At 37.5% G+C, this 27577-nt stretch overlaps 2 protein-coding genes across 2 annotated transcripts; both read left to right on the forward strand.

Annotated features, from left to right (window-relative positions):
* Positions 1-214: 214 nt before the first annotated feature.
* Positions 215-4880, forward strand: atp6v1g1 (ATPase H+ transporting V1 subunit G1). Its single transcript, XM_028463472.1, has 3 exons — positions 215-406; positions 3613-3713; positions 3840-4880. The coding sequence occupies exons 1-3, from the start codon at positions 325-327 to the stop codon at positions 4011-4013; spliced, it is 357 nt and encodes a 118-aa protein (XP_028319273.1). The 5' UTR covers positions 215-324; the 3' UTR covers positions 4014-4880.
* Positions 4881-5852: 972 nt separating this feature from the next.
* slc31a1 (solute carrier family 31 member 1) lies at positions 5853-26542 on the forward strand. Its single transcript, XM_028463226.1, has 5 exons — positions 5853-6037; positions 17981-18111; positions 18180-18252; positions 21752-21920; positions 23381-26542. The coding sequence occupies exons 2-5, from the start codon at positions 17983-17985 to the stop codon at positions 23580-23582; spliced, it is 573 nt and encodes a 190-aa protein (XP_028319027.1). The 5' UTR covers positions 5853-6037; positions 17981-17982; the 3' UTR covers positions 23583-26542.
* The last annotated feature ends 1035 nt before the right edge of the window (positions 26543-27577 follow it).

Genomic DNA, 27577 nt, shown 5'->3' on the forward strand with positions numbered 1-27577 from the left:
AACATTATTTTAAGATGCTAAAACCCAACATTTTTTTATACATTTTCTGTATTATTATTATTATTATTATTATTATTATTATTATTATTATTATTATTATTATTATTATTGTGTGTGGGTCTTTTTTTTTTTTTTTAAAATCATATTTCTCCTTCTTTATATTTAAAAAAAAAAAAACAAAAAACAAGGTGAAACGAGCATTTGTCCACGTGACTCTCCGTTGCGTGACGCAACATCAGCTGACTGCGGTCAACAGAGGAAGAAGAAGAAGTCAAATCCTTCATCGACCTTCGTCTCGGTCCTTCCTCTGTATTTTCACCCACCATGGCTAGTCAGTCTCAGGGGATTCAGCAGCTGCTTCAGGCGGAGAAGAGGGCCGCAGAGAAGGTGGCCGAAGCCCGCAAGCGTGAGTAGCGAAGGTCGGCCTGCTGCTGGAGCTCCGCGGCCTGTCCGCCGCTCCACAGCTGGTTGTAGGTTTGAGTCCCGGACGGGGACAGTCGGAGCTACTGAAGAGCAGACATAGACCACAACAAAGCAGAGGATAGCTTTAGAAAATAGATTAACGAAGAAGAAAAGAGCGAGGCGCGGACGGCGAAACCTTATTTAAAGAAGCTTGATTTTTTTGTAGCAAATTATCATGGAACCTAAATATAATGTTAGTCAGGAGTAAAGAGAAAATACCAGTAGTGACTTAAACATTTGTTTAAAAATGCGGCTCTTTTAGCAAGCGTTGGGAAGCTTTAGAAGTTTGTATATAAGGCTGTAAACCGTAACACGCTGTAGCGGTGATACGAGCGGTTCCGTCTAAAATGTGCAGAAAAGTAAACGGAGTTTCGTTGCTAAGCTAAGATCTCCTGTAGCAGTGTCGGACTTCATTTGTTCTTAAATGAGCCAGATTAGAAAGCCTCAGATTCGTTAAAAAATCAAATAACTGAGTCCAGTAATAAATATAAGTAACTAAATTATGATATTGTGTTAAACGTTAGGACTAATGCTGTCAATGTATTATGAACACGTTTCACCACAGAACTGAAGTCATGTGACTGTCAGTGTGTGGAGTCACGTGGTGTGGGTGAATTACCATGAGTGCTTTTGTGTTTTATTTTGGTTTTTTTTAAATCAAAACGGAAGGAAATTAACACTACAAAACATCCATGGCCATAACAGTACACAAAGGCAAAAATAATATAATCAATAAAATCCAATAAATAACGGCTCACTGAAGAAAGAAGATCTCTATAATGTGTGACGTTTTAACAGGACAAGCTTCACATATTGTTTGGGATATATTTAATTCATTTATTAGTAATTATATGTCCTTATTGCAAATTAAACTTCTCCAAACTGTGCCAAACATGCTTAAATATGGTTAATTGAGTTAACTATTGGTATTATTTAAATATTTTTATGCTGCAGAAGTGCTGCACTGAAATCACGTGAGATTTTGTGCAATAGTTGACACTGCTAAACATTAAACCACCCAATTTATGGCAAAAAATGTCTTAGAAATGTGTGGTATTGTCCTAAAAACGTGTATATAAATGCACAAATTGCATGTTCATGCCTCAAAACATACATGTGAGGCCATATTCTGTCATATCCAAATTTTTTGCTTAATTTTTTTTTTTTTAAAGTAGGCTAAATAATTAAGCAAATAATAAGGCTAATATTATCACTATTTTTTTTTTTTTCAGAAATTGAATTATGCATTTTCCACGATAATTGTCCCTCACACTGTATTTGTCTTGTGTACATATTGATATATAAAATTTTATATCTAGAATTTTACTGATTGAGAAGTAGACTCGATGAAAAGATTTGCTGGCACAAATGTGAGTTATTTATTTTATTTCATTTTAAACACTATGTTGACGATTAGACGCTGTACTTTATGGTCTTGCGTCATATTGAGTCTGTGCTTCAGAAAGCAAAATTTGAAATGAAAATTCTAGGCCGAAAACCAAAATAAATTATTGTGCAAATGATAAGTCCCATTGTATTTATGGCTCTGAATGTGTGCTGACCTCACTAAAAATAAAACATTGCAATTGTATAAATTAATACGAATGCTTCAAAGAATAAACCAATTAACAATATGAAAATATTTATAAAAAGTTAAATATTTAACCTGTCTCCATTCATACATGTTTTCTCAAGAAAACACAAAGTGAAATGAAGCCACAGAGCCTGTGTCTCCAAGACGCACAGCTCTGTGTGCTTTGATTGCGGTGTGCATCATTTCTTGTGGTTTAATCCCATCCAAGTACTAATCTTTATAATGCGGACGAAGTACCGTCGTGATATAGTGAAAAGAATCTCAGTGAAACGAGCGCCGACAGACTCTGAAACCAGATTATTGCTGCTGATGCGCAGCTGTGGTGTGCCATCTAAAGAACCTCACAATTCGATTACCATTCAGGGTGCTACGATTCGATTCATCAACATTTATTGTGATATTAACGATTATCACCATTTTTGACGCATCATGTCTTATTCAGTAAAAATGAAGACCTCTTTCAACAGCTGCATAAATTCCACGAGAAACTAAACATTTTGCTTTGGACAATCAAACCTACAACATCAGCTCTTGTGGAATTTGTGTTTTTATATAAAATGTGGATTGATAAAAGTACACACTGATTCTTTCATTGCTGTCATCATGCTGAGGATTTTAAACTGTAAGAAAAGGAGCTGGTCAACATGTTCTCAGTTAAGTGTCTGCTGTGGCCATGTTTCCAGATGGGTCGGGTGGGTGGTCCCCATCGCTGCAGAGCAGAGAGGGCACAGCTATATAACCTCGTCCACGGACCCAGGAAGCGGCGTGTTGGGACCGGGCAGCGCTGTAAAGCTTGTGGCCCACGAGCCACCTCTGCTGCCGGGCCCTTCTAAGTTGACCCGGTCGCGGTGCACTGCTGCAGGGGAAATGCACCCGGAGAGGGTACACAGTTGCCAAGAATGCACAGATACCTCCTGGCCAACTTTGAAATCATAGGATACAGCACTAGATTATTTCAATTTCAATCTTTTAATCTGAATGAGTGAATCTCTCTCTCAGTAACTAGCCAAAGAGTTAGCTGCCGCTATCGCCTCCTTCACCTTGTCCATGCCTTCAGGTGTCCTGGCGACATGTGCGACTTCAACTTTCATTCTGTCATTTAGTTCGTTTAAAAAACAATCTTTTTTCAACATTTATGAATCGTTATGAATCATCACGTGTCGAATCGCGATTAATCTAATAATCGATATATTGCTGCACTTCTAGTGCAGGGGTCTGCTTTTGACGTAGGGCTACACGTAACTACAGTGTTGACGTGATACAGAAACATAAAACACACTTGCGTGCCATGTCAACTTTGCTCAGAAGATGCTTTAGTGCTCACTGCTCAGATGTATTGAAATACAACCGCTCTGAGTCCGTGGACAAGTTGGCCCGTTTCCAGACAACCGTGTGCGCGCTGACCATGGTGTTTGCTCACGTCTTTACATTATTCTGTCTTGGTCGGTGTATTTTGGTGAGAAAAGTGTTTCGGCTGAAAATGTTCAGGGCGTCACTCGTTTCTTTTGTGTGAATGCAAAGATCAGACGTGTCGGCACATTTCTCTCTCTCTGCAGGTAAGAACCGCCGCCTGAAGACGGCGAAGGAGGAAGCCCAGGCTGAGATCGAACAGTACCGTCTGCAGAGGGAGAAAGAGTTCAAGACCAAAGAGGCCGCGGTGCGTTCTCCTGCTCCACTAACTTAACTTTTCTAATAAATTCCACTTGGTGACATCATGGTCTTAACTTTTAATAAAAATTTCCTCGTGATTTTTAAATATCTTCTGTACTTCACCCGTTCCCAGGCTCTTGGTTCCCATGGCAACAGCGCGGTGGAGGTGGACCGGGATACGGCAGAGCGGATGGGCCAGATCCAGAACAGTTACCGTGGTAACCGGGAGAAGGTGCTTGGCGAACTGTTGCGGCTCGTCTGCGACATCAAGCCAGAGTTCCATGTCAACTACCGTGTAGCTGGTTAAAGAGGGTGGAGTCACAGAGGGAGAGAGGATGGGGGAGGAGCCTGGAGTGTGGGCGGGACAAACAGAGGAAATTTGCGTGAGCTTCATTCATAGCCAAAACTGTCAAAATCCTTAGACTTAAGGGAGAATCGGATTTTTTTGAAAGAGAAAACCTGAGTTAGCATCATTAGCTAATAACGCTAATTAGCTTAATTAGCATTGTTTTAACCAAAACTATTAAAACATTTTGTGATGAAATGAGAATGCTTGAAAACAGAAGTTAGCTCCATTAGCCAATTTGATTAATTATGCTTTTAGCTTTCTTAGCTAATCAAGCTAAATAGCATAAATACTTTTTCTTGGATTTAGATAAATCAAAAGTAGAAAAATTGTAAAATATTCAATTCTTTTTTTTAAAGGAAGAACACAAGTTGGTTACATTTACTCATCACACTAATTGGCTTCATTAGCTAAGGAAGCTAATTAGCTTAAACATTTTGTCTTGAATTGAAAACATTTAAATGAGAAGATTACCACAATGATTGAATGTGAAAACGACGCCACTCGATGACAATATTTGGAGAAGACGCTGTCTTTTCTCTGTTTTTCCGCTTGGACCGAACGTGAATTCCTGTTGGTGTTACTGTGCTGAAGTTTACAAAGTATTTATTAATCAATTCAACCTTTAAATGTTTTCTTTACGTAAATAAAAGCCCCTCTGTAGGCCTAGGCCAATCAGGTAAATGTGATTGGTTGGTTCCTAAACCTGATCGGCCGAAGCATTTTGAAAGGTCTTTATTTTGAAAGTCTTACCTGATTCCATGTTGTTGCTTGTAATGTGTGACCATGTGATGCGCTGATAATTAAAACTGAGTGTGATTAAAGTGGCTGAACTGTGTGCGCTGCTTTTGTATTGGCTCGTAAACTTTAAACCAGAAGTTTTGAACTTGTGGGATGCAAACATGTTTGTTTTTTGTTTTTAATTTTTTTAAACACAATAGGCTTCTGTTTTGAGGTTTTCTAATTATCGAAGTGCTGATTATGCAGGCTTTAATAGGTAGAAATACAGTATGACTTTTTTTTTTTTGAAATTTTTAAACTTATTTAATTTTTTTCCTGGACTAAATACCCAAATGCCTTAATAGTTCATGGTAAAAGCATGTTTAAATACTGTCACATCTGGGTGTGTAAAGGTCACATGACAAGTATTACCTAGTTTTTACAGGACAAAAACAACCAATTTTCCTAAATGTACAGGTAATTTCTTAAAATTGTTACCTTTCATTTTTTTTTAAGTTTAAACATATTTGTGTTTATTAAGCTTATCTATATACAGTTGTTGAGCCAACCTAACGTTTTAATTTTATTTTACTTTCTATTACCCACTGGTTTAATGTTATGCATTTTATAAATTGATATATTTACCTCGCACTGGTTTAATTTTAAGTTTTATTAGTTTATACGGAAGTGTGCGACCAACATAGTATATTGTACAAACATAATTGTATTGTACGAACACTATTGTATATTGCAAAAACAATATTGTTTGTAGTGTACAAACAATATAGCATATTGTACAAACTATTGTTTGTACAATATGTACAACATAAGTATATTTTGTACAATTCGATATCACGTTTGTACAAAATGATTATATTGTTTGTACAATGTAATATATTTGTGCTATATATTTATATTGTTTGTACAATACAGTGATCAAAATATATTTTCTCCATGTGGCACCTCTACGCTTCTGTACGTTTATTTTTTGCTTTTATTTATTTATTTAGAATGACGCAATTAAAGCGAGAAAACTTCTCGACCTCTGGTTGGTCAGATTTCACCCAAGCTGCTCCTCCTCCGGACTGGACGTAAAAACGTGATGACGTAGATAGTGAGCCGCGGTTGGGGCGAAGTTAGGTGAGCGGGTTGTTTATCTTCTGTTCTTTTTCCTCTGTACTTCCTTTTCTTTCCCAGTTTTTTCCCATCGTCCATCCGTGTAGAAGAAGAAGAAGAAGAAGTGGTGAAGCCCGGAGTTGTTTCAGGTGAGCTCGGCTTGTTTTATCGTGTACCGGGAAGTGTCGGTGACCTTCTGCCGCAGCTCGGTAGCAGTTTTAGGCTCCCACAACAAAATCCGTAGGAAATCTTAAAATTAACAGGTAACACCATTGTCTTCAAACTCTCAAGTAATAAGTCAGAACCGGTGCCGTGTGTGGAATCGGACATTTCCGAGGTTACGTTCGGGTTCGGTGGACGTGCGCTCGCTGTCCTCGTGCCCTTTAAACTCCGTTCACGTGGCCGCGGGCACGAGAGAAGGCAAAGGTGAACTATGTCGTGGAGCAGAACAGTGACGTGCACGGAGGCAGCGCGTGCGCGTTCAGGAAATTCCGAATTAAAACCGTGATCAAGTGTCAAGTGTCGTGATTAAAAACTGACACCGAGCCATCTTGTGTCAATCATCCGCGGGAGCGCGCATCAGAGTGTGTACTTATACTTCACTATTACATTACTGTGTAAATACTCCTGATCAGTCAAGAAAGTGCTATGAAGGGGTACCGTGGTATCTGCACATCATAGCAGCTGAAAGAGCATCATAGTCATCAGTCAGTTTCCATTGAAGACTCTATCTCAGAAATGGGAAAACTGAGGTCCGGGGACGACATGTGGCCCTCCATCTAATTTTGTCTGGTCCCCAAAAGTAGCGTATTTTCCAGCGTAAAGGGAAAGCCCTCACAGCTTTGGTAACACAGGATGGAGGCGTCATGGTCCACAGGACGGCATCCGATGGTGGAGGGAAATTTTGTCATCCATCTGTTGATAATTCGTTTTTATTTATATATTTATTTATAACATAAGATTGCTGACTGTTTAAATAAAAAATCAAATACTGGTCATGAATTGAAGTTTGTGGAGCGGGCAGCGGTGGTGGCTCGTATGCATTTACGGTGGGAACTATGGGATCAACTTGCTCTGTTGACAAAGGTCTGCGGGTGCAGCAAACGGCTCCGTGTACTAGTCAGTGACACATTAATCGCATGACGCAACAAAACGATGATGAAATTCGTTGCCAACGCTTTTAGTCAATGATTTTATTGATCAAAGTGTCTGTTGATACGAGAACATACGTTTTCCACACCTTTTCTACCTTACCTTTTCTAATGTGCCTGTGTTTTTATCGTGTCACAATGGCTGAGTGGTCTCAGCCCCTGAATCAAGGATTCTTCTTTATCCTGCCGTGTGTTCGAATCTCGCTTTTGTCGTATATATTTTATCATTCTAACATATTTAACACTGCAAATTCCATCTTTAAAAATACATATGAAAAAACCCAACATTTTAGGGTATTTCCTGGGATAGGGTTAGGGCTAAAATAAAGCTGACGGTACTTTAAATCACGTGGTGCACCGATCACGTCACCTAAACTGGCCAGTGAGGGGCGCTGCGTATGAATAGACTGGCAGTATATTCATACGTTTCCGTATCAATAGCCACGGCCTTTGATTCATTGGTGCAGCCTTAGGGTGCTTTCACACATGCCTCTTTGCTCCGTATCATGCTTTGCTTCCTGAGCGATATGTGAAAGGTCACTGGAACTCTGGTGCGGAGCAAACAAGCAAACTCTGAAAAATGTAGGTCTCGGTTCGGCCCAAGCACAGCATGGTGCGGTCTTTAATCGTGTGAGAAAGCAACCAGGACCAAACATAGGACTTTACATTGAAGCACTATTGTAACAGAGCATCTCCATCAGTGACAGCAGCAGCTGTGCCGCTGCTTTGCTGCCGTCACGGTAACAGGCACAAGCACACATTCACAACCCAGTGCTCCTCCACCAGCAACACACACAAATATCCATCCATCCATCCATTCATTTTCAAAGTCACACACAAAAACACGTCACATTTCCTCACTCACTTCCGTATTTCTCATCATTCATTTATTTCACTCATCTCTGTTTCCCCAAACTGTTCACATGATCAGCGACTCTGCACATTTCGCTGCTCCATTTTATCTGCGTATATATTCTCATGTCTTCACATATTACACATATGTGATATGACGGCTCTGAGCGCTGACAGATGGAGATGGAGCGGAGTCATCTCTGTGTTTATGTAGAGCATTAGCGCAGGTTGTGGCATCATGTGATTATGGGTTATTTTGAATTATTATTAATGACTTTTCTGTGGGGATTGTTTTAGGATTTCCTTTGGAAAACATAGGAAGAGAAACCAAATATAGGACATGACGGCGCGACTGTCAGTAGTGACAGGGCAGCACCACCACTTAGTCACGGCATTGGAAGTTGAAGTATTCTGTCCAATCAGCGACCGACCGTTTCGCCTGCGTGACGTTGTTCAGAGAGTTTGGTGCACTTGGCAAATAGAATGTGTGAAAGCCAAATTAAATTGCAACGATGTTGCAGATTCACCACCTGAAGTCCACTGGACTATATGTGTGAAAGAACCCTTAGAGTATATGAATGAACAGTGAGCTAAATTTAAGACGAGTATAGTTTGATGGTGCTTGGAGACCCAGCTTTGTTTTATCCCATTTATTTTAATTGACAGTGATCCATTGTGAACAGGCTGTGAATAGGAACCTGATCTATGAACGCTAGGCTTTGTTTCATTGTTTAGCATCGTCTCCGTCCTGCTCCCAACAAAGGCTCACCATTTTCTCCTGGTTTCATTCAACCGTCAAATGTTTATTTACACCAGTGTTTCTTAAATGGGGGTACGCAATGGCACTATAGGGGGTACTTGAGAGAGGGTGGAAAATTAACAAATTAAATCATTAACAATAATGGGATATATGTTTATTTTAAAATTATTATTATAATGATGATGTAAATCCGCGGCGTCAATCAAGCTCATTTTAGTTCAGGGGCCAAATCTAGGGCCCTATAAAATCTGAGTTAATGGAATCGCGGACAAAATCCCGGAATCGACCAATGAAAATGGTTAAATTCGGAAATGGACAAAATCAGCATGGGACAAAGAATGTTTTTTATGGGGAAATGTTTCCGGGGACCGCTTATTAGTTGCATCGCCCTCCTCCCTCCACCTGTCCTGGCTTCATTAAACTCATCTTAAACCACCATAAACACAGTCTAAAAAGCAACGTAAATCATCACTGACTCCTAACTACAGAGCCGCTAGTGCCCGTTTAACTTTGATGTGCCTGTAAAGCTCCGCCCGTTTTTTGTATAGTGCAGTGGTACCTCGTGAGAACGTGATCAGCTCTAATCATTTTCCCCTGTTCAGTGTTCGAACTGTTGTCTGTAGTAATGTGACGACAATTGAAGGATTTTCTAAGAATTTTGAGTTTTTTTCAATGGTTTATCATTAAAAATGACTGCAATCTTACAATATAAGCACTGGGAAAACTGTGAATTTTCTCTTGCTGGCCAGATTGGGTGCTCCAAAGGGCGAGATTTGGCCCACAAGCCATGGTTTGACATGTGATAAAAAATAATCTTGACTATAGAAATAAACCTATTCGGGTGGCACTAGATACTGTTTCATTCCACTTATTTACAAAGTTAGATTCTTTAAAATGTGTATTACCACTCATTCATTCCATCATTTGGTTTTATAGTTCCATCCATTTTCAGGGTCACAGGGGTCTGCCGGTGCCAATCTCCGGCTGTCATTGGGCGTTGGTACACCCTGGACATGGCGCCGGTCCATCGCAGGGCAACACAGACAGACAACCACTCACTCTCATTCACTCCTATGGGCAATGTAGAGATCAATCAATCAACCTTACAGTCATGTTTTTGGATTGTGGGAGGAAGCCGGAGGAAACCCACGCAGCACGGGGAGGACATGTAAACTCCACACAGAAAGGACCCAGGTGTCCACCATAGGGCTTGAACCAAAAACCTCTTGGCTAAATTGAGGGACAAATGGCCCGTGGCCCTCGCTAATTTCCGACATGGGAATTTATTGTTTATATATCGAGGGATGACAAATTCTTACCGGTGAGAATGTTTTTGGTGACAAACAAAGGGGGTACTTGGATTCAGAAATAAGAGAGGGGGGGTACTAGAGCCAAAAAATGTTCAGACCACTGATTTACATCGTAAATCGTCAAGTAAAGTACATTTTATTTATAGAGCACATTTAAAAACTGCAGACTAAAGGTTTCCCTACAAACCTGGTGAATAATTCCTGACTTTACAGCCCAAAAAAATTAGTTTCAGCATTACCTCCTGATTAATGTTAGACTAACAGGACGTCACGTATCGTGTCTCACAGATGATGCAGTTTTTCACAATAAAATAATCTGCACAGTTGAGTTTTTTGCTCCTGTTGGATCCACTTGATGTTGAACACCATGTTCTCTGATTAGATGAACAGCATGACATCATCTACGTAGTTATCACAACACGAGTTGTTTATTGGGACTTTAAAAAATAAGTGAAATAATTTCGTTTTTACTGCACTAAAACATGTAATGATGTCCCATGTGGTTAATTGACCTTTTTCCCACGTTTTTTATTTTTTAGGGGAAATTGGGCAACATTGATGCTGCCCTAACACATCTTTATATGATGATATATTAGAAATTATTAAAAAGGAGCAGTCACAATAATCACAACACATGCTTTTAAATTACACTGTTATTTTTGACATACATCATGGTTTAATGAATATTTCACAAGAGTTGAAAACCGATAGTTTCAGAAACAATTTTTAAATTATCTCCAAAACAACAGAATTTAAAAAAATGTTTGTGGAAAACATGGATAATGGATATTATAGGGTCCTAGATAAAAGAAACCATAAGAAAGGGAGATACATTTTTAAATAAAAATTATCTCTTAAGTAGAGCCACTAAATTACAGTGATCTTGGAAAATGATCATTGAAAATTGCAGTTATTAGCATTTTTAACGCTTTCTTTTGTTTTTACCAAGAAAATAAAGCAGAAATTGCATTATGACACTGAATAAATCCTTATTTGCATGTTTTGGTACAATATCGAGCATTTACACGCAGTTTTTCTCTGTACTTGGGTTAGTATAGTGACGGGGAAAATTCAAAATATCCCACAAAATGATGGACTGTGCCTCCTAAAATGGAAAAAGCTAAATAACACGGACTAAACGTTGCTAAATGATGACAATCTTGCTGCTTCTTTTTATCGCTGAACTCAGACACTTTCAGTTTCAATACAGAGATAAAGAGAACAGGTTAAAGCCAAAATGGAGAAGTGACTAAAGATTATTCCATGAAGTGAAAGTCATGACTCATCAGCAGATTAGTGTCAGTGTTTATAATGGCTACGATTCCAGTAAATCCTGAGGCATTGTCAAGGTTTATTTAACAGATGAGTTACTCTACCAACACTGGATTTCTTTAGCTTGCAGTTTATCTTGATGAGAGTGGCAAAGAGGCGGAAAATGTCCCGTACATTTTCAAGGGAACTCAAGCTTGTGAATTTTTGGAATACTCCAAAATATACATTTTCATTAGAATTATTATTATTATTCAAATGTATCTGAAATTGTGAGTAACTAATTTAAGATAACTATATCATATCCAAATGTAAATATTAGCACAATGTAAAATAATACAAACATATCAATGGCTGTTGCAAAATTCCAGGAAGTTTCCAGGTTGGAAAACTTTCCATGGGAATTAATAGGAAATTTTCAAAATAAGAAACTTGCTTAACGGGAATATTTGTTTAGCATTATGCCATTATCTAAAATATTGACATCAGTTAATTCAAATCACTTTCAGATTCCATTTACTTCTAATAAATAATTCCCAAAATAAACATAATATTCCCAATTTTTTTAGCATTGCTGTGGAAATTTTCTGGTAAATTTCCAAACCCGATTAGACTTTTTATTAACCACTTCGAAGCTGCGATCTTTAGAAAATAGAAACCTACGTAAAAACATAGAAAAGTGTCCTGAAAAACTCTTATTTATGAACTTAACGGTGTGTGAAATAACTGCAGACGTTTGTATTTCTGTCATCAACTCATTTGCTCAATGTCTGCAGCAGCTACATTTCTACCTGATTTTATAATCACTCAGTGGGACTTTAGGCATCAGATGCCAACACATGTGAAACACTGGGTTCTACTTCCTGTGTGTGTTTGAACATAAAGAAAAACACACACACTTCACACAAAGGCAGCGCAGACCTAAAAACAGAAGTCGTCCAAACAAGCTGAGTGAAACACTTTTGTCTAAGGAAAATAAACTCTTTGTTCCTCCAGCTAAACAGTTTCTGAAAGACTTTGAACTTCAAACATGACTCTGCTATCGTAGTGAGGTTTTACCACCAAGCCTTTGTCTTTGTGGTTCTCAACCTTTACATCCAGAGACCAGGGACCCCCCACTGTCATATTCAAGAAATAGGAATTATTTTTTTCAGAAAATATTAGTTCTAAACTCCTGTGAGGAAACAAAATGAATACTAATAAATAAATAAAGAAAAACATAAATATATAACATAATATATTTTTGGCAGTTTAGACGGTGTTTTCGGGTGGTATAGGCAGTGTGTGATGTGGCCAGGACGAGTGGGTGGGCAGACGGTGCACCTAATGTGTAGTCCCCGGAAACATTTCCCCATGAAAAAAACTTTCCTTACCTCACGGCGACGGCATTTCATGCTGATTCTGTCCATTTCTGTGTTCAACGCTGGATTGGTCTGTATCGCCCAGCCCTCGCTCTGTGATAAACTTATTTATTTATCTGAATAATATCCACTGTTATCCAGTAAGTTTATTATTATTTGCATCATAGTATATAGTCATCTTAAAGATATAAATCATTGTTTTAATCAGAAATAAAATGAGTTGAAACTGATCAAAAGTGGTGAAATTAAATTTTAAAAACCACAGAAATTGGTTAAAAGTTGCAAAATAGAGTGGCTAGAAATGCACATAAAAAGTGGGGAAAAAAAAGGGTTCAAAGCACATTATAAGCACAAATAACTTCAATTGTGTTTTTACTGCTGATGAAATATAATTAAAAAATATTGCGTTTCACAAATTGGGATGAATAAATAGTGACATTAGTTATTATGTTAATATTTATTTCACAACGTGTGACATGTTTAGCTTTTATTCTTCCATACAAGTGTTAAATCTGATCATAAACCAATCAGTGGCTCTTTGTGGTTTGATGACAGTAAGATGTGTTCTTTTTATTTGGTCTATTATTCCTTATATGGAGTGGTTAGCGTTAGCACTTAGCTCAGTCTGTGTCGGTGGGTTAGCTTAGCATAGTTAGCTTTAGTTGAGTTTCCAGTTCATAACTGTTGCTACAGGTTCATCTCTGTCCCTTTGCTTGTGGAACTTTGGGTGGATCTCACGGAGGAACTTGAATCGGTTCCCTTTGTTGGATGGTTATCTGGTTTTAACCAGGTAGCGGTCCGTGTTGTATCGCAGCATAGTAGCTTCATAGTACCCGTGACGAACACACACAGACGGCAATGTGTGGGGGGGGCGGTGGCGGTGCACACCGTGCAGAGCTTCCGTAAACAACGTTCCGCTCCAGAGAATAATAAGTTGACAACAAACAGGGCAGTTTTGGCCCGTGGAATGCGTTTTTTGAGGGCATTCTTGGCTAAATTGAGGGACAAATGGCCCGTGGCCCTCACTAATTTCCGGCATGGGAATTTGTCGTTTATATATCGAGGGATGACATATTCTGTAAAGCGCTTTGAGACTGCATCAGTGTGGGGATAAAGCGCGATATAAATCAAGTCCATTCTTACCGGTAAGAATGTTTTTGATGATAAATCAAAAACGATAAAATATCGCACATTCCTAGTTCAAAGTGTCAATATTGAAACTAGGGATATAACGATTAATCGTAAGGCAGTTAAAAATCGATTCATAGGTATCACGGTTGATATCGATTTTCTGAAAGTTGAATCGCAGTACTTTTTTTGACCAGCAGTGTAGGCGGCGGGCGGAATCTGCTAATACTTTCTTTCTAGCCGCCTTCTACTCTTAAATATGTTAATAAATGATTCATTACCCCTTTAGCACCGAAAGAATATCTGTAATATTACTTGAATATCTGTAAAAGTCACGTTTTTCTATTAGCTCTGTCTGCTAGCATAGCTTCTCTTCTTCACTGCAAGATATCTGCATGTCAACCGACCACTGTGCTACCAGCGCCCTCTGCTGGTCCAAACAAATATGACGTAAATCAGTGCAATCACGGTTTTTTTTTTTTTAAAGTCCAATTGTTAAGGCACAAAATACATTTTCAGTTGCACTTTTAAAAGAAAAGAACTATATGCAGTTTTGCATTGTTTATTATAGAACCAGAATTTAAATTAATAGGCTTCATTTTCATTTGTATTATTCCTTTATTTATTTCATTCAAGATTTATTTTTAGTTAAATTGCATTGTTTTGAATAGTTTTATCAAGGAATTCTTTTGACAATGAAAATAAAAGGAAAATAATACCGTATGTTCTAAAATTGTCGACAGTCCCATTTTGTAAAATAAATCGTGAGAATCGTATCGTGAACCCAGTATTGTGAATCGAATCGTATCGGGAGTTGAGTGAATCGTTACATCCCTAATTGAAACATTTACAGTAGCTTAAACTGGCAAATAATGGGCACGACAAATCATGAATGTGGTTAAGATGGCAAAAATAAGCATGAAATATGGTGAAAAGTGACAATAATGGGTCAACATGTGCCAGATTAGGTGGAAAAGTGGTGGAAACGGGTTATAAGTGCTAAAAATGTCTTGAAAGTGGACAAAAAATGTGCAGAAAAAGTCATGGATGTGGAGGAAATATAAGTAATGTAGCAAAAATGCATTAAAAGAGCAAAAATATGGCAAGAAGAAGTGATGAAAATAGGTTAAAATATGGCATTTTTGGTGTAGTTGCAGAAACAGGGTAAATATGTCTATATATGAATAAGCCTGAGCGATAAAACAATAACGATATATATCGCGTTAGAGATGTAATCGATACCAATGAGAAAAAACGTGTGTGATAGAATGTTGTATATTTCACTGAACTCCCTTAGAAAAAACCTGGAAACAACCCCCGACCCAGAACCGCAAGGCATTCTGGTGAGTCAGCAGATGTTACAGCTTGAGCCGTCCCAAAGTCGCTGTGTAGATTAGCAGTTTTCATGTTTCACCGTCTGAAACTGAGCCGAGCAAACCACCCCCCCCCCCAACCCCCCCCCCCCCCCTCTCTCTCACACACCACACACACACACACCCCTGCTCGTCACAGCCCACCTGAAGCTGCTGTACACCGGTGCATCACGGACCAGGGTAGACTCATTATCAGATATAAAATAAACAAGATTCGCAGCAGTGGTTTATATTAAACAGGAAAAATACTGTTGGAGTTATTTGTTCTTTTACATGTGCTTTTTTTGTGTTTTTTGAAAATAATTTCAATATTAATGAGGAAATAAATGCCAAAATTGTCCACATAATATTTTATGATTACATACCTTGCTGTTTGTTTCATGTCAGAGATGTTAGTTCTACCTCAGGTGTGAACTGATTATTTTTTTTTTATTGAGGTTTTTTAGTTTATTTCCATAGTTTTGTTGACCTCTTTTTAAATGTTAAAATATTACGTTAATTTGGCCTTTTTCACCCTGGGTCCCTATTTTGAGTAGGTTAAAAAAATGAATCAATAATTATCGATATCAACAGAAATGAAACACTTGTATCGTGATACTTATTTCAGACGTATCGCCCAGCCCTATGAATAGGTTTGCTTTGGGAATACTTCAGTGCTAATAAACTCAGTGTATTTCATGTTATCTCCCTCTGTACGATTGCACATGCTGGTTATATGTGACGAGTGTTCAGACATGATGAGAATGACTCGAAGACCATATTCAGGATTATTTTACAGCCTTGAAGGAGAGCGTTGCACTCGTGGACGTCCACTTTGAACCCCCAGCGATTACCCAGAAGTCTGTTATCAGCCTTTATTGGCTGCTCGTGCTCACGTACGCTTCTTTTTCTTGTTCTTTTCTGTTCACACCTTCCCACCGCTCTCTCCTCTCTTTAACCGAGCCCAGATCAGCCTATCAGCACGCAGGAAAGGTGACAGGTGAGGTGCCAGGTGGCAAAGACAAAGTGCTTAATGCACATTTCAACAAGGCCATAAAAATAGGATGTTGAGTACGTGATGAAAACTTCTCAAGCTCCAACTGTGTCACTGATTACATACATGTTAAATATTGCCTTTACAGACCACCAGCTTCCTAAAGTCAGGCTTTTTAAATGATGTCTCTAGACAACACCACCAGTGGCCCAAAGCCTTATTTTTTATTTAAAAAAGCAAAGAGAAAAGTTTTCATCTTTGATTTAGAGAAATAAGCCGTGGAGCGTTATTTTCCTGTAGCTCATCACAATTAAGCAGCTCTGTAGAATTGTCTTTTTAACGTAATACGATGAGCTCAAATGGGCGCTAACTTGTGGCCAGGGGCAAACGCCGAACTTTCCCTGGACACTATCTACACTGTAATGTAATCACCTGATGGCAGGCGACTCCTCAGACTGCTCTGATTGGTCAGCTCGGATCCCTGTAGCCTCGGGGCCTGTCGTCCAATCACATTACAAAAGGGCATCTGCTCTTTGCCGATGTCAGCCCGTTACCATGGTTACCATTCGATGTCGGAGCAAAAAGGGTGCGTTTTTTTTTTAGCCGAGGCTTAGTTTCCCTCCGTCTGCAGATGGGTCGACATCTCGGACTGACACAGGTAAGAGTTGGAGTTTAGGGCTTCTGGTCACGTGACCCCTCCGTGGGCCGATCATGTGGACTAGTCTGTGAGCTAGCATAGCTTCAATAAGAAAATGTGCCCGCTTGCAACGGCTTCTTTCAAAATAAGATCTTATTATACAATGTTTTTATTTGATGTGGCTGTAAAATGCTCTGACAAACACTCAATCTTTTTTTTTAAAATATATATATATGTTGCGTTCTTGTACGATATTTCTTAGCATTACACTTTGTTGACATTTAAAAATATCGCTTTTCTTTTTGCGAAAAGCTGTAATGGAAACAGCTGAACATACCTTTAAGTTTGTGTTGTGGAAAATTGGATGTCTGATGAAATAAAAAATGAGTGGACGGTAATATTTCAGTTAGTTTGTTTCTGTCTAACAAAAAATATTCAAACATAAATCGCAATCAAAAAATACATAATAAAACTGAAGTAGGCAGAAGCAAAACATGCTTACGTTATATTATAACAGTGAAGTTATTATTTCCAATAATACACACAAAAGAAATGCAAGCATTCAACAAGTACATTTAAGTTTCCTTTTTCAAATAAAAAATATGTATACACGTAATTTATTTTCTGTACAACATTTAACAAAGAACACAAACATATTTCTACTGCTTCACATAACTCTAAAATATATTGTGACATTTTCTTTTTGAAATGAAATAGTGTCACACATTTTTATTTCTTTATCAACAGTATTCCACAAATTAACCCCATCTTTGTTTTACTTCTAGTCTTGCTTTTGGTAAAATAAACTTAAGTTGTTCTCTTAGGCTGTATTTGCTGGTCTGTAGTGAGAAGGAAGATGGTTCATTTTTGCTTTGAACATTATCTGTTATTTTATAATAAACAGGTCTTTGAATTCTAAAATTTTTATTTAACAAATACTGGATGTATGTAGTGTGGTCATAATATCCTGCTTTGTTTATCAATCGTACGGCCTTTTTTGTCTTTGTGTGGATTTATTCAGTTTTACAGAATAAAAATTGTCTTCAAAAGTGAACAAAGAAATCAGGTTCCATGTTTCTTTATGGACAGACAGAGGGTTGATATCAGTGTCTAAACTTAAACTTTATCTACACCAGTGAAAATGAGTGTAGCTTGTTAGAATTCAGAGATCAGGGAGAGACACAGCTTTTAATGGGCAAACTCCACTAAAACCAGCGTTGAGTATACTGTGTGTGTGTAAAATTGCTGCATTTGTAATGTGTCGTCTTTCCCCTGCAGTCATGGACCACAACCACCACCACCACGACCCCACCATGGCTACCCCTACCATCGGTGGTCACCACGGCGACTCGGGTCACGTCGGCAACCGCGGAGGTGCTGACGCCAGCAGCCACGTTGGACACAGCATGGTGAGTGGGTGGGACTACAACGCGGTTGATTCTGGTGACTGACGGCTGATTCTAATGTCCTTTTATAGGCGATGACTTTCTATTTTGGCTACAACAACGTGGAGCTGCTGTTCACCGGACTGCTCATCAACTCACCTGGAGGTCAGTGCAATGGGCAGACCACCTGTGGCATCCATAGTGTAAACTTTATACTGCAAACTTCACTGTATAAAATGTATAGTGCAAACACAATAGTGTAATTTTTACAGTGTAAACTCAATTGTGTAAGCTTAATAGTGTATAATACATAGCGTAAACTTTACAGTATAAGATCTAATGTAAACATTACAATATAAAATCTAATGTAAACTTTACTGTTGATGAATAGTGTAAACTGCACTGTTTAAAATGTATAGTGTAAATTTTACAGTGTAAACACAATGGTGTACACTTAATAGTGTAGAATACATAACGTAAACTTCAATGTATACAATTTAATGTTACCTTTACTGTATAAAATGCATTGTAAATTATACTGTATAAAATGTATAGTGTAAACTTCACTCAGGGTGACCGCAGGTCCTTAAAAAGTCGTAAAAAGTCTTAAATATTTTTTTACAAATAAAAGGCCTTAAAAAGTCTTAAAAATCTTAAATTCAGATTAGATAAGTCTTAAATGTGCTTTAGTCACGTTCACCCGCGACAATTTCTGGTGAGCACGGACTGAACGCTCTTCACATGCAGACAAACTGGCTGCGTTGTGCGATTATGTTTCACTGACTGACGCACAGCCGTTTGTTTCATCTGCAGTTTTTAGTCAATAAAGTTGTTGTTTAAATGAAAGGAAAAAAAAAACTCCCCCTGGCGATGAACGAGTTGGATACAGAGCGGAGGTGGAGAATAAAGGAGCTCAACATCAGGTAAATCACTACAACATCCTAATATTGTTCTGTTAGGAAGAGACGAATTGTATCGTTAGCCTCTCTGGTAGCTAGCCTGATGCTAGTGTGTGCACACGAATGTTTGAGTGCGTGTTTGTGTATGTTTGTGTGTGAGAGATACTTTTTTATTTTAGTTTTATCAGCTTAAGCAGGGTTTAAATGTGCTTTATATATTGACTTAACTTATACACCGTGGTGGTAATGGTTTAATGATAAAGTCTGGTCTGTAATAAAGTGAGGCTGGATTAATTACATTTAGACTGAGGTTAAAGTAACTTATCACATCTACTCACATTTGTTTGAGTTTTTTAAGGTACTTGTACTTTATGTGTTAGTGTATGTGTGTGTTTTGCTTTTTGCCTTAACCTAATACTGTAAATAAAACAAGTTAATTATTGAGTTGTTGTAAAATTGTGCTATAATACGTACTAATGCTATACTATATTTCTACATGATGTAACCACAGAGAGAACATCCTGTACATGATGATCACTGACATGACGCCTGTGTCCATGGATGAAGATGAAGCTTCACTACAATCATCATCCTCACCTTTAATCCAGGTCACACTCTGCCTGCCATGTTATGATATAATCTTTCTCTTAATGAAATATGAAGAGACTTAGGTTCACCTGTCACCAGATTCACTATGGGACGAGTAAAGAGGCTGAAATAAACAAAGTGGTGTTTTTTAATCCGATTAATTTATTGAGCGATGAATCGATTATGAAAATAATCATTTGTTGCAGCTCTAGTTGAGAGGGAGCTGGAAGACAAATCAACTGAACTCAGACACATGCGTTGATGTCCAGTCTTTCCATTACCTTCTCACCTACAGTACTTCTTTTACCTCACCCCAGAATTTCTGTTTTTACAACATTTGAATTTAAATTGTATTTTTCACATTACGTCTAAGGTGGACCTATAATAAAAAATATATGGTTCCATTATCCAGGAATGTGGGTTTTTTACGTTTGCTTAGATCCACGTATAACATTACACAGTGAAAGATCTGATGAAAGCACTTTGGTTTCTAGTTTATTGTCCACTGATATTAAATGTTGTGAGAATTGTGTTAAAATAAATATCATTGAGGACAATGTCAGTATTTTTGTTTTATTTCCACATTAATAAACAACTGATTATTTTCATTTTTCCTGATTGTACATTATTAACCGACATCAATGCCTTTAATTAGAAAATAACATATTTTCCATTTGCTCTGTATTTCCATGGTAAGTTTGGTGTTTATTTTTTTAAGGTGGTATTAAAAAGGTCTTAAATATAACTTCTTACCTGTAGTCACCCTGTTCACTGTATAAAATATATAGTGTAAATGTCAATGTATAACATATATAGTATGAACGTCATAGTGTAAACGTTACTGTGTAACATATGGTTTACACTTGATAGTATAAACTTAATTGTGCAACATATATAGTGTGAACTTTATGAAGCAAAATTTACTGTAAACCCCATAGTGTAAATTTTACTGTATGCAATATGTTGTGTAAACTTCACTGTATAAAAGCAATAGTGTAAGCTTCATAATGTAAACCTCCTATTGTAAGCTTCATAATGTAAGTTGTATCATGTAAACTTCCTACTGTAAATGTTGTAATGTATGTTTAGTGTAAAATTAATAATGTTAATTTCATAACGTAAACTTCATAGTGTATACTTATTATTGTAAATTTCATGATGTACATGTCCTACTGTAAATGTCATAGTGTAAACTCAGTTAAAACTCCATCATACTGTAAACTGCATAATGTAGATTTCATAATATAAACTTAATAGTGTAAATGACTTAATGTAAACTCTCATAGTGTAAATGACTTAATGTAAACTCTCATAGTGTAAACGTCATACTGTAAACAGGGAAAATATTAACAAAACTTTCTGATGGGAGTAAATGTAATAATCCAATTTGTATAATGTGATTTCATTTTTACACTGCATGATGTTTCTTTTGATAAATATTAGATCTGAAAGTGAATGTGCTATTAACAATTAATTTGCATATTGTGACATCGATGCGTTGAATGTAAATTGGATTTTATTGAGTTTGGCATTTTTATGAGGTCGTTATTTTTATATGAAGGTTTTCTGAACACTTACAGTGGAAAGGTGTAACGCATATACATTATCAAGTCATGAACTTAGGAGTGAATCGATATTGTCCAGTAGTAGACGTGGTGGTGGCTGCGTCCTCTTCCTGTCTTCTGTCGTTTGTAACTACAGGCTTTTTAAAGTGTCTGTATGATAAACTCATCTCCAGCGCAGCAATCCTTTTTGCTGACTGAGATCACGCTGTTGTTTATCGTTTGCATTACACAATAAATGAACTTATGGGAAACACTGCACAGACACGCCTTCACCCTGTACCGTCACTTTCTGACTGATCGTCGTCTTTAAGAGGAAATAATTCCCCTCTGACAGAGAATCAGCCTCTAACTGACAAAGAACATGTTCAGGAATTGAATATTGTTTTCTATTTTAGTATTTATCTGCTTTCTCTCTTCCTGCTCGCTCTGCCCCAAAGTGTTTTCTCAAAAAATGTAAATATAAACACAACCTCAAACATCTTTTTTGTTAAAACAGGCCGTAATATGTGTTGCAGACATCAACATGTTGTTGTTTTTTGGTGAAATGGAGACTACAATTTGTGTAATGAAATGTAACCGGTCGTATTTGTCTGTGTCTTGTGGTCCAATCAGAGATGGTGGGAGCTTGTATAGGTGTCTTCCTATTGGCTGCCCTGTACGAGGGGCTAAAGATCGGCCGTGAAGTGCTGCTGCGTCGCAGTCAGGTCAACGTTCGCTACAACTCCATGCCTCTGCCCGGGTCCGATGGAACGGTGCTGATGGAGACGCACAAGACTGTCGGGTGCGTGTGTTGGTGTGTCACATGATCAATGTGCTTTGTAAGGTGCTCATTTATCATTGCACCCAATTCCTTTACAAGTCCAAGCTGTGGAATTTGAGTCGCTGAAAATATTTCAGTTTCAGGAAACCAATGATCATAGCTTGATATTTGTGTTCTCTATTAAGTTGTAAAAAAAAAAACTTATTTTATGTAAACGTCACTCCGGGCGCTGATTTTCCGCAATCTTGGAAAACAGACGTAAAAAACTGATTTCACTTCCTGAAATTGAAATGCCAATATTATTATAATGTTTTTACGTTATTTTTAACATCTACCAGAAATTGCAATTTACACACAATTTTCCATTGTAGCAACTTTAGCGAATGCATTCAATGCAAATACAGCTTAACGTTATTAACTGTGTTAAACATTTTGAGAAGTTTAAAAGCCTGTAATGACATCTGATCAGGGAAAGCCAACAAAACGGAAACCTGGGTAAACTCTGGAACAGAATTGGGGAAATTATTAACACCAGCTGCACAATATCAACATGTGACCCACTTTGTGTCCTTCTACAACAGTTGTTCTCAACCTTTTCAGCCCACGACCCCTAAAATAAAGGTGCTAGGAACTGGGGACCCCCACTGTAGCTGAAGGTGGTTAAACACAGACATGAACATTGAAGAACAATCATGTGGAGACAGGTTCATCTATGAGGGGGAATAAAGGGGAGAGATTTTTGGGGTCCATCCATGAAATCAGCAAAATGATGATCTATTGTTCTATGACTCTGTGATAAACACATTTATTTATTCATCTGAATATTATCCACTGTTATCCAGGACGTTGAGTATTATTTGGACCATAGTAAATAGTCATCTTAAAGATGTAAATCCTTGTTTTAATCAGAAATAAAATTGGTTAAAAGTCACCAGAAATTATGGAAAAAGTGGTGAAATTTGGTTAAAAGTTGCAAATTAAATCAATCTCAATCAGTATTGGAACAATTAGTTTAAAGTGGCAAATAATGGGCATTACAAATTGTGAATGTGATTAAATTGGCAAAGATGAGCATGAAATATGGTGAAAAGTGGTTAAAAGTGACGATGTGTCAAAATGTGTGAAATTAAGTGGAAAAGTGGTTAAATGGTTTCTAAGTGCCGAAAATGTCTTGAAAGTGGAAACAATGTGCAGAAAAGGCATTAAAATTTGATGAAATGGGAGTAATGTCGCAAAATACATTAAAAGGAGCAAAAATATGGCAAGAAAAAGAGATGAAAATAGGTTCAAATATGGCAAGTTTGGTGGAGTTGCAGAAAAAGGGTAAAAATCAGCAAAAAATGGCTCAAATTGTTCAGAAAATATTCTTAGTTTCTTGTAGACATCTGGTGACCCCATCCCAGTGTCTCGCGACACCAAGGTTGAGAACCCCTGCTCTGTTATCACTCATGCTAACCTGTGCTAATCCCTCTTCAATCCAGACAGCGGATGTTAAGCCCCACCCACTTCCTTCAGACCCTGCTGCACGTCATCCAAGTGGTGGTCAGCTACTTCCTGATGCTCGTCTTCATGACGTACAACGGCTACCTGTGCATCGCCGTGGCCGCCGGCGCCGGCATGGGCTACTTCCTGTTCAGCTGGCGTAAAGCGGTGGTGGTGGACATCACCGAGCACTGTCATTAGCTACAGAGGAACACGCCATCCACCAGTTTGTCACAACAGAGTAACCGACAAAAGCTTACAAGGCCACCACGATAACAACACGCGTAGGTTAGATTAGACACTTAAAAATCTTCTAACACAAATACGTTTTTATTTTAAAATAAGTTCCTAAAACATCACAGCCTTTTGAACATTTTTCCTTGTGCCATGACAACTACACGTTTCTCAATCCAGCCAACAATCATTAGCTCATAAAAGACGTCCTTTTAAATCTGTTAAGTCATTTATTAAAGATGAAAATGTTTTTCAATTAGGCTCATGTAGGAGACGTAGAATAATGTAGATTATGGTTATTCAGACAAGTTTTTACAGGATTTTTTTTTTTTTTTACCTCCTTACACGTTTCAACTGTCAACTGCCAGTCTTCCTCAGAGGAGTTCTGCTGATCGCCTTTGTTGGTTCTTTTCCGAAACATGTCAGGAGATTAAAAAAAAAAAAAATCCTGAAATCCTTGTCTGAATAAACGAATCCTCAAATTCACATACTACTCAAAAACAAGAAAAAAATGAATCTCGCTGGAACTATTACATGGAATATTGTCGTTGCCGTAGCCGAATAAAAATGAATTTGTCAAACACGATGAAACATTTTTCTCTCCATTTACGAGACACAGATTTGACGTCATATTTATACAGCCTGTTTTGGTTTTTTTTTAGGCATTTTGTGACCCGTCTTACAATACGATCCCTTAATCGCCCCCTGGTGGCTGATGACGGTAATGCTTAAAGGCCCTGCCATATCTACGTAGTTGGGAAAAACTAAAATGTTTAAGTATTAACGCTAAACATGGTCTCTTTGGACAGTTTAGTTAATCTCGCCAACATCTATACATCAATAGAAACAATATTGTGCATCTGTGACACTATTGTTTCGCTTCTACGAGGCCCACGACATGCTTGCGTCTATTTTTCTTGTATCTATGAAGTAGTTTTAATTTCTATGAGACTCTATGTTCTAAATGTAGAGTAGTTAACATTATCGCCCCCAAGTGGCTGACCACAGCCCCACACCGTACTGTTTGGAATTAATTGACAGATTTTAAGAAAAATCATCTGGAATCAGTTTCTCATACATGAGGATTCTCTTGTGATAATTCCAACGACACAAATGCCTAAAGTGCCATTAGCGCCCCCTGGTGGCTGATGACTGTAATAAGTTCCAGTAGGGATCTGCAAAAACAAACTCATGTTCATAAATATTTACCCTTAATATGGTTTTTTAATCCCATAATGTCACGACTATATCAGTTTTCTACATCTAGCTAAAACAAAACAGATCATTAGTGGCCTAATGTCCTAATAACGACTCCTACATTTCTGTATGTTAGCCACCGGTCGTCTTTAATAGATTTATAAAGTAATGCATTACTTTACTGGATATTTACCCTTAACATGTTCTCCTGCATTCAACTGATTCTACTCAAATACAGTCATGACAACGGAAGGTGCTACTTTGATTTCAATACTATACAGTTATAGCATGTTGTTAATCCCCCTAGTGGCCAATTAAGGGAAAGCAACATTCACAAGTGCTGGAAAATTTAGTATAAAAAATTAAATACTTTTTTACCCGTTCCAACATGCTGATAAAAGTGCAATTCGCCCCCTAGTGGCTGATTGCAATACCACCACTGTCTTTATTTGTTATTTTGGTGCAAAAAATAGTCACTCTTACTTTTTTTAATTTTTATTAATCAACATGTGTAATTGTACACATTGTCCACTTCTGCGTTTAAATAATTAGTTTCAGTGACATCATCACTGTGAGCTGAGGCCTTTTGGAAACACGGATACCAAAGCAAGTTACAGTATCATGATCGCCCCCTGGTGGCTGGGTGGAAAACGTAGTTCATTCTCATCTTGTTCCTTATATTTGAGTTTTTTTTTTTTTTTTTTTTTTTTTAATATAAATGTTTATTCAGACATTTTTAACACTGTTAATTTGAATTGCGTTATTACCTGAAGAATTGGGTCTGGGTAACGAAGTGATGAATGGCGTACGTTAGAATTGCACTTTATCTGCTAAAATATCCTTTCATATGACATTAAATTTAATTGTATCATCTTAATAGGACTAATATAATCAAGACATGTTTTAAGTTCAAACTGAAAAAAAAAAGGTTTGTTTACAGATTTTTTAAATTTTTTAAAGTCTTGTTTTGAAAATCAACACTAAACTAAATATGATTAAAGTTAAATCATAATTGTATTTACTTTAAAGCACAAACTGGCTAATCAGTGCAATGTCGTTCACAACAGCTCATGTTATGCCCGAGAACTTTAGGCCAGTTTTTTATTTTTTTTGCATTTTAAAGTTTAAAATGACATCCAGAGTCGTTTCCATGGTGACCGTCGGCCTCAATAGCCGCTGCCTGCTGCCTTATTGTAGCTAAACGTGCTGCTATATGTTCACTGGTTTAGGGGAAAAAAAACGATCAAACGACCAGTGGCAAAGCAACGGAGCTCATTGGGTTGAAACCAGTAAGGCTTTACTGGATTAACCAGGTAAAGAACTGAATCTGTACTGGTAAATATTTGTTCACGCGTGAACACCGACGCCTCTACTGCTTGGCTGTCTGTGGTGTCCCGTGGCGACGAATCACTTGTCGTGATCCTTTTCGTGATTTGTATTTCACACTGAGATGGGCGGAGTTTACGTTCTGGACCAATGAGATTGCGGGGATGGGTTTCAGTTACTGCGTTGCGTCACAAAAACGTCACAAGGCCAAATGGGTGAGATTTGGGCTCTAATCGAATGTCAGTGCAGGTTTGTGTGGGACCACGGCCTCGTCTCAGTGTGAATTTGTGGAAAAATAAATGAAGATTTATATCTGTTAAATGTCTGTGAAGGAAACTTTAATGTAGAAAAATAAATGTCACAAATGCTGGAATTATTACAACCAAATAAAATATTTAAAATTGTCTGTGTCAATACATCTTCATCAGGGATGGGCAACTATCACAGCGGGGCCGCAAAAATGTGATTGTATCTGATCTAAGGACCACATCAACATTTGTGTCGGCATTCAGAATAATGACAATTTAAATCATTAATATGTGTGTGTGGGGGGGTTGTCTTTGTGGTTTTATCAGTTTTTTCTCATGTCTATGTTAAATCTTAATGTTAAACCTTTAATTTTGGTACTTCTGGTTAATCTGCATATTAGATAAATATTTAGTTTTACCCATGACATTATGATTTAACATTTAGGTTTAATAATTTAACGTTTAGATTTTAACATTCAGACTTAACATTTCGATTTAGCATTTAGATTTAACATTGACATTTTTACGGGAAAAACACATCACAAATTGCACAAAATATTGCTGTAGATCTGGTCAAAAGTAACATAAAAAAACATGGTTTTTTTTAAACCTGGTTTGTTAATATATTTTATTTAAAAGTGCTTTTCAAGAAAGTAAAAGACACTTTACAGGTTGAAACAATAACAGCAAATACAGTGATTAAAACATGAGGAAAATGAGCATCAGTTAAAAAAAGAAAAAAGGGCAAAAACAGGCATAAATGAGTGGATGGTTAAATGTTAACAGGTGAGTTTTGACAAGTGATTTGAAAGATGGGAGGTTGGTTTGGATGTTGTGAAAAATTGCTGTTTATTTCATTGAGTGCAACTTTACAATCAGTGCCCCATAGTAAGTTTTTACATAAACAGTTTTTGAAGAAAATTGAGGGTAAAATAAATATTAAGGGCAGCCCAGAAGTTACCCTGGAGGATAAATCTATTGATTAAGATAGAAGGGACGCAGCCATAGATTGTAAAAAAGAACAGAAGAACTTCTGGTTGCGATGTCAACTTCAACCGATATAAAATGTAATTATTGAAATATGTAAATCAGATGAGAATATAACAATAATTGTATACAATCCTTGTAAATCTGAGAATATTAGAGGAAATATTAACAATGAAATGGGAGAGAAATATGTTGTAGAGACTT

This window comes from Gouania willdenowi, chromosome 12 (genome assembly GCF_900634775.1).
Source record: "Gouania willdenowi chromosome 12, fGouWil2.1, whole genome shotgun sequence".
Lineage (NCBI taxonomy): Eukaryota > Metazoa > Chordata > Actinopteri > Blenniiformes > Gobiesocidae > Gouania > Gouania willdenowi.

What these genes read in the sequence shown, in the direction of transcription:
- atp6v1g1 (XM_028463472.1), top strand. Translation starts at nt 325, where the DNA reads ATGGCTAGTCAGTCTCAGGGGATTCAGCAGCTGCTTCAGGCGGAGAAG. An exon ending in GGTGGCCGAAGCCCGCAAGC is followed by an intron (nt 407 to 3,612) that starts GTGAGTAGCGAA and finishes CTCTCTCTGCAG; the next exon opens with GTAAGAACCGCCGCCTGAAG. An exon ending in TCAAGACCAAAGAGGCCGCG is followed by an intron (nt 3,714 to 3,839) that starts GTGCGTTCTCCT and finishes ACCCGTTCCCAG; the next exon opens with GCTCTTGGTTCCCATGGCAA.
- slc31a1 (XM_028463226.1), top strand. Translation starts at nt 17,983, where the DNA reads ATGGACCACAACCACCACCACCACGACCCCACCATGGCTACCCCTACC. An exon ending in GCTCATCAACTCACCTGGAG is followed by an intron (nt 18,253 to 21,751) that starts GTCAGTGCAATG and finishes TGGTCCAATCAG; the next exon opens with AGATGGTGGGAGCTTGTATA. An exon ending in GAGACGCACAAGACTGTCGG is followed by an intron (nt 21,921 to 23,380) that starts GTGCGTGTGTTG and finishes TCTTCAATCCAG; the next exon opens with ACAGCGGATGTTAAGCCCCA.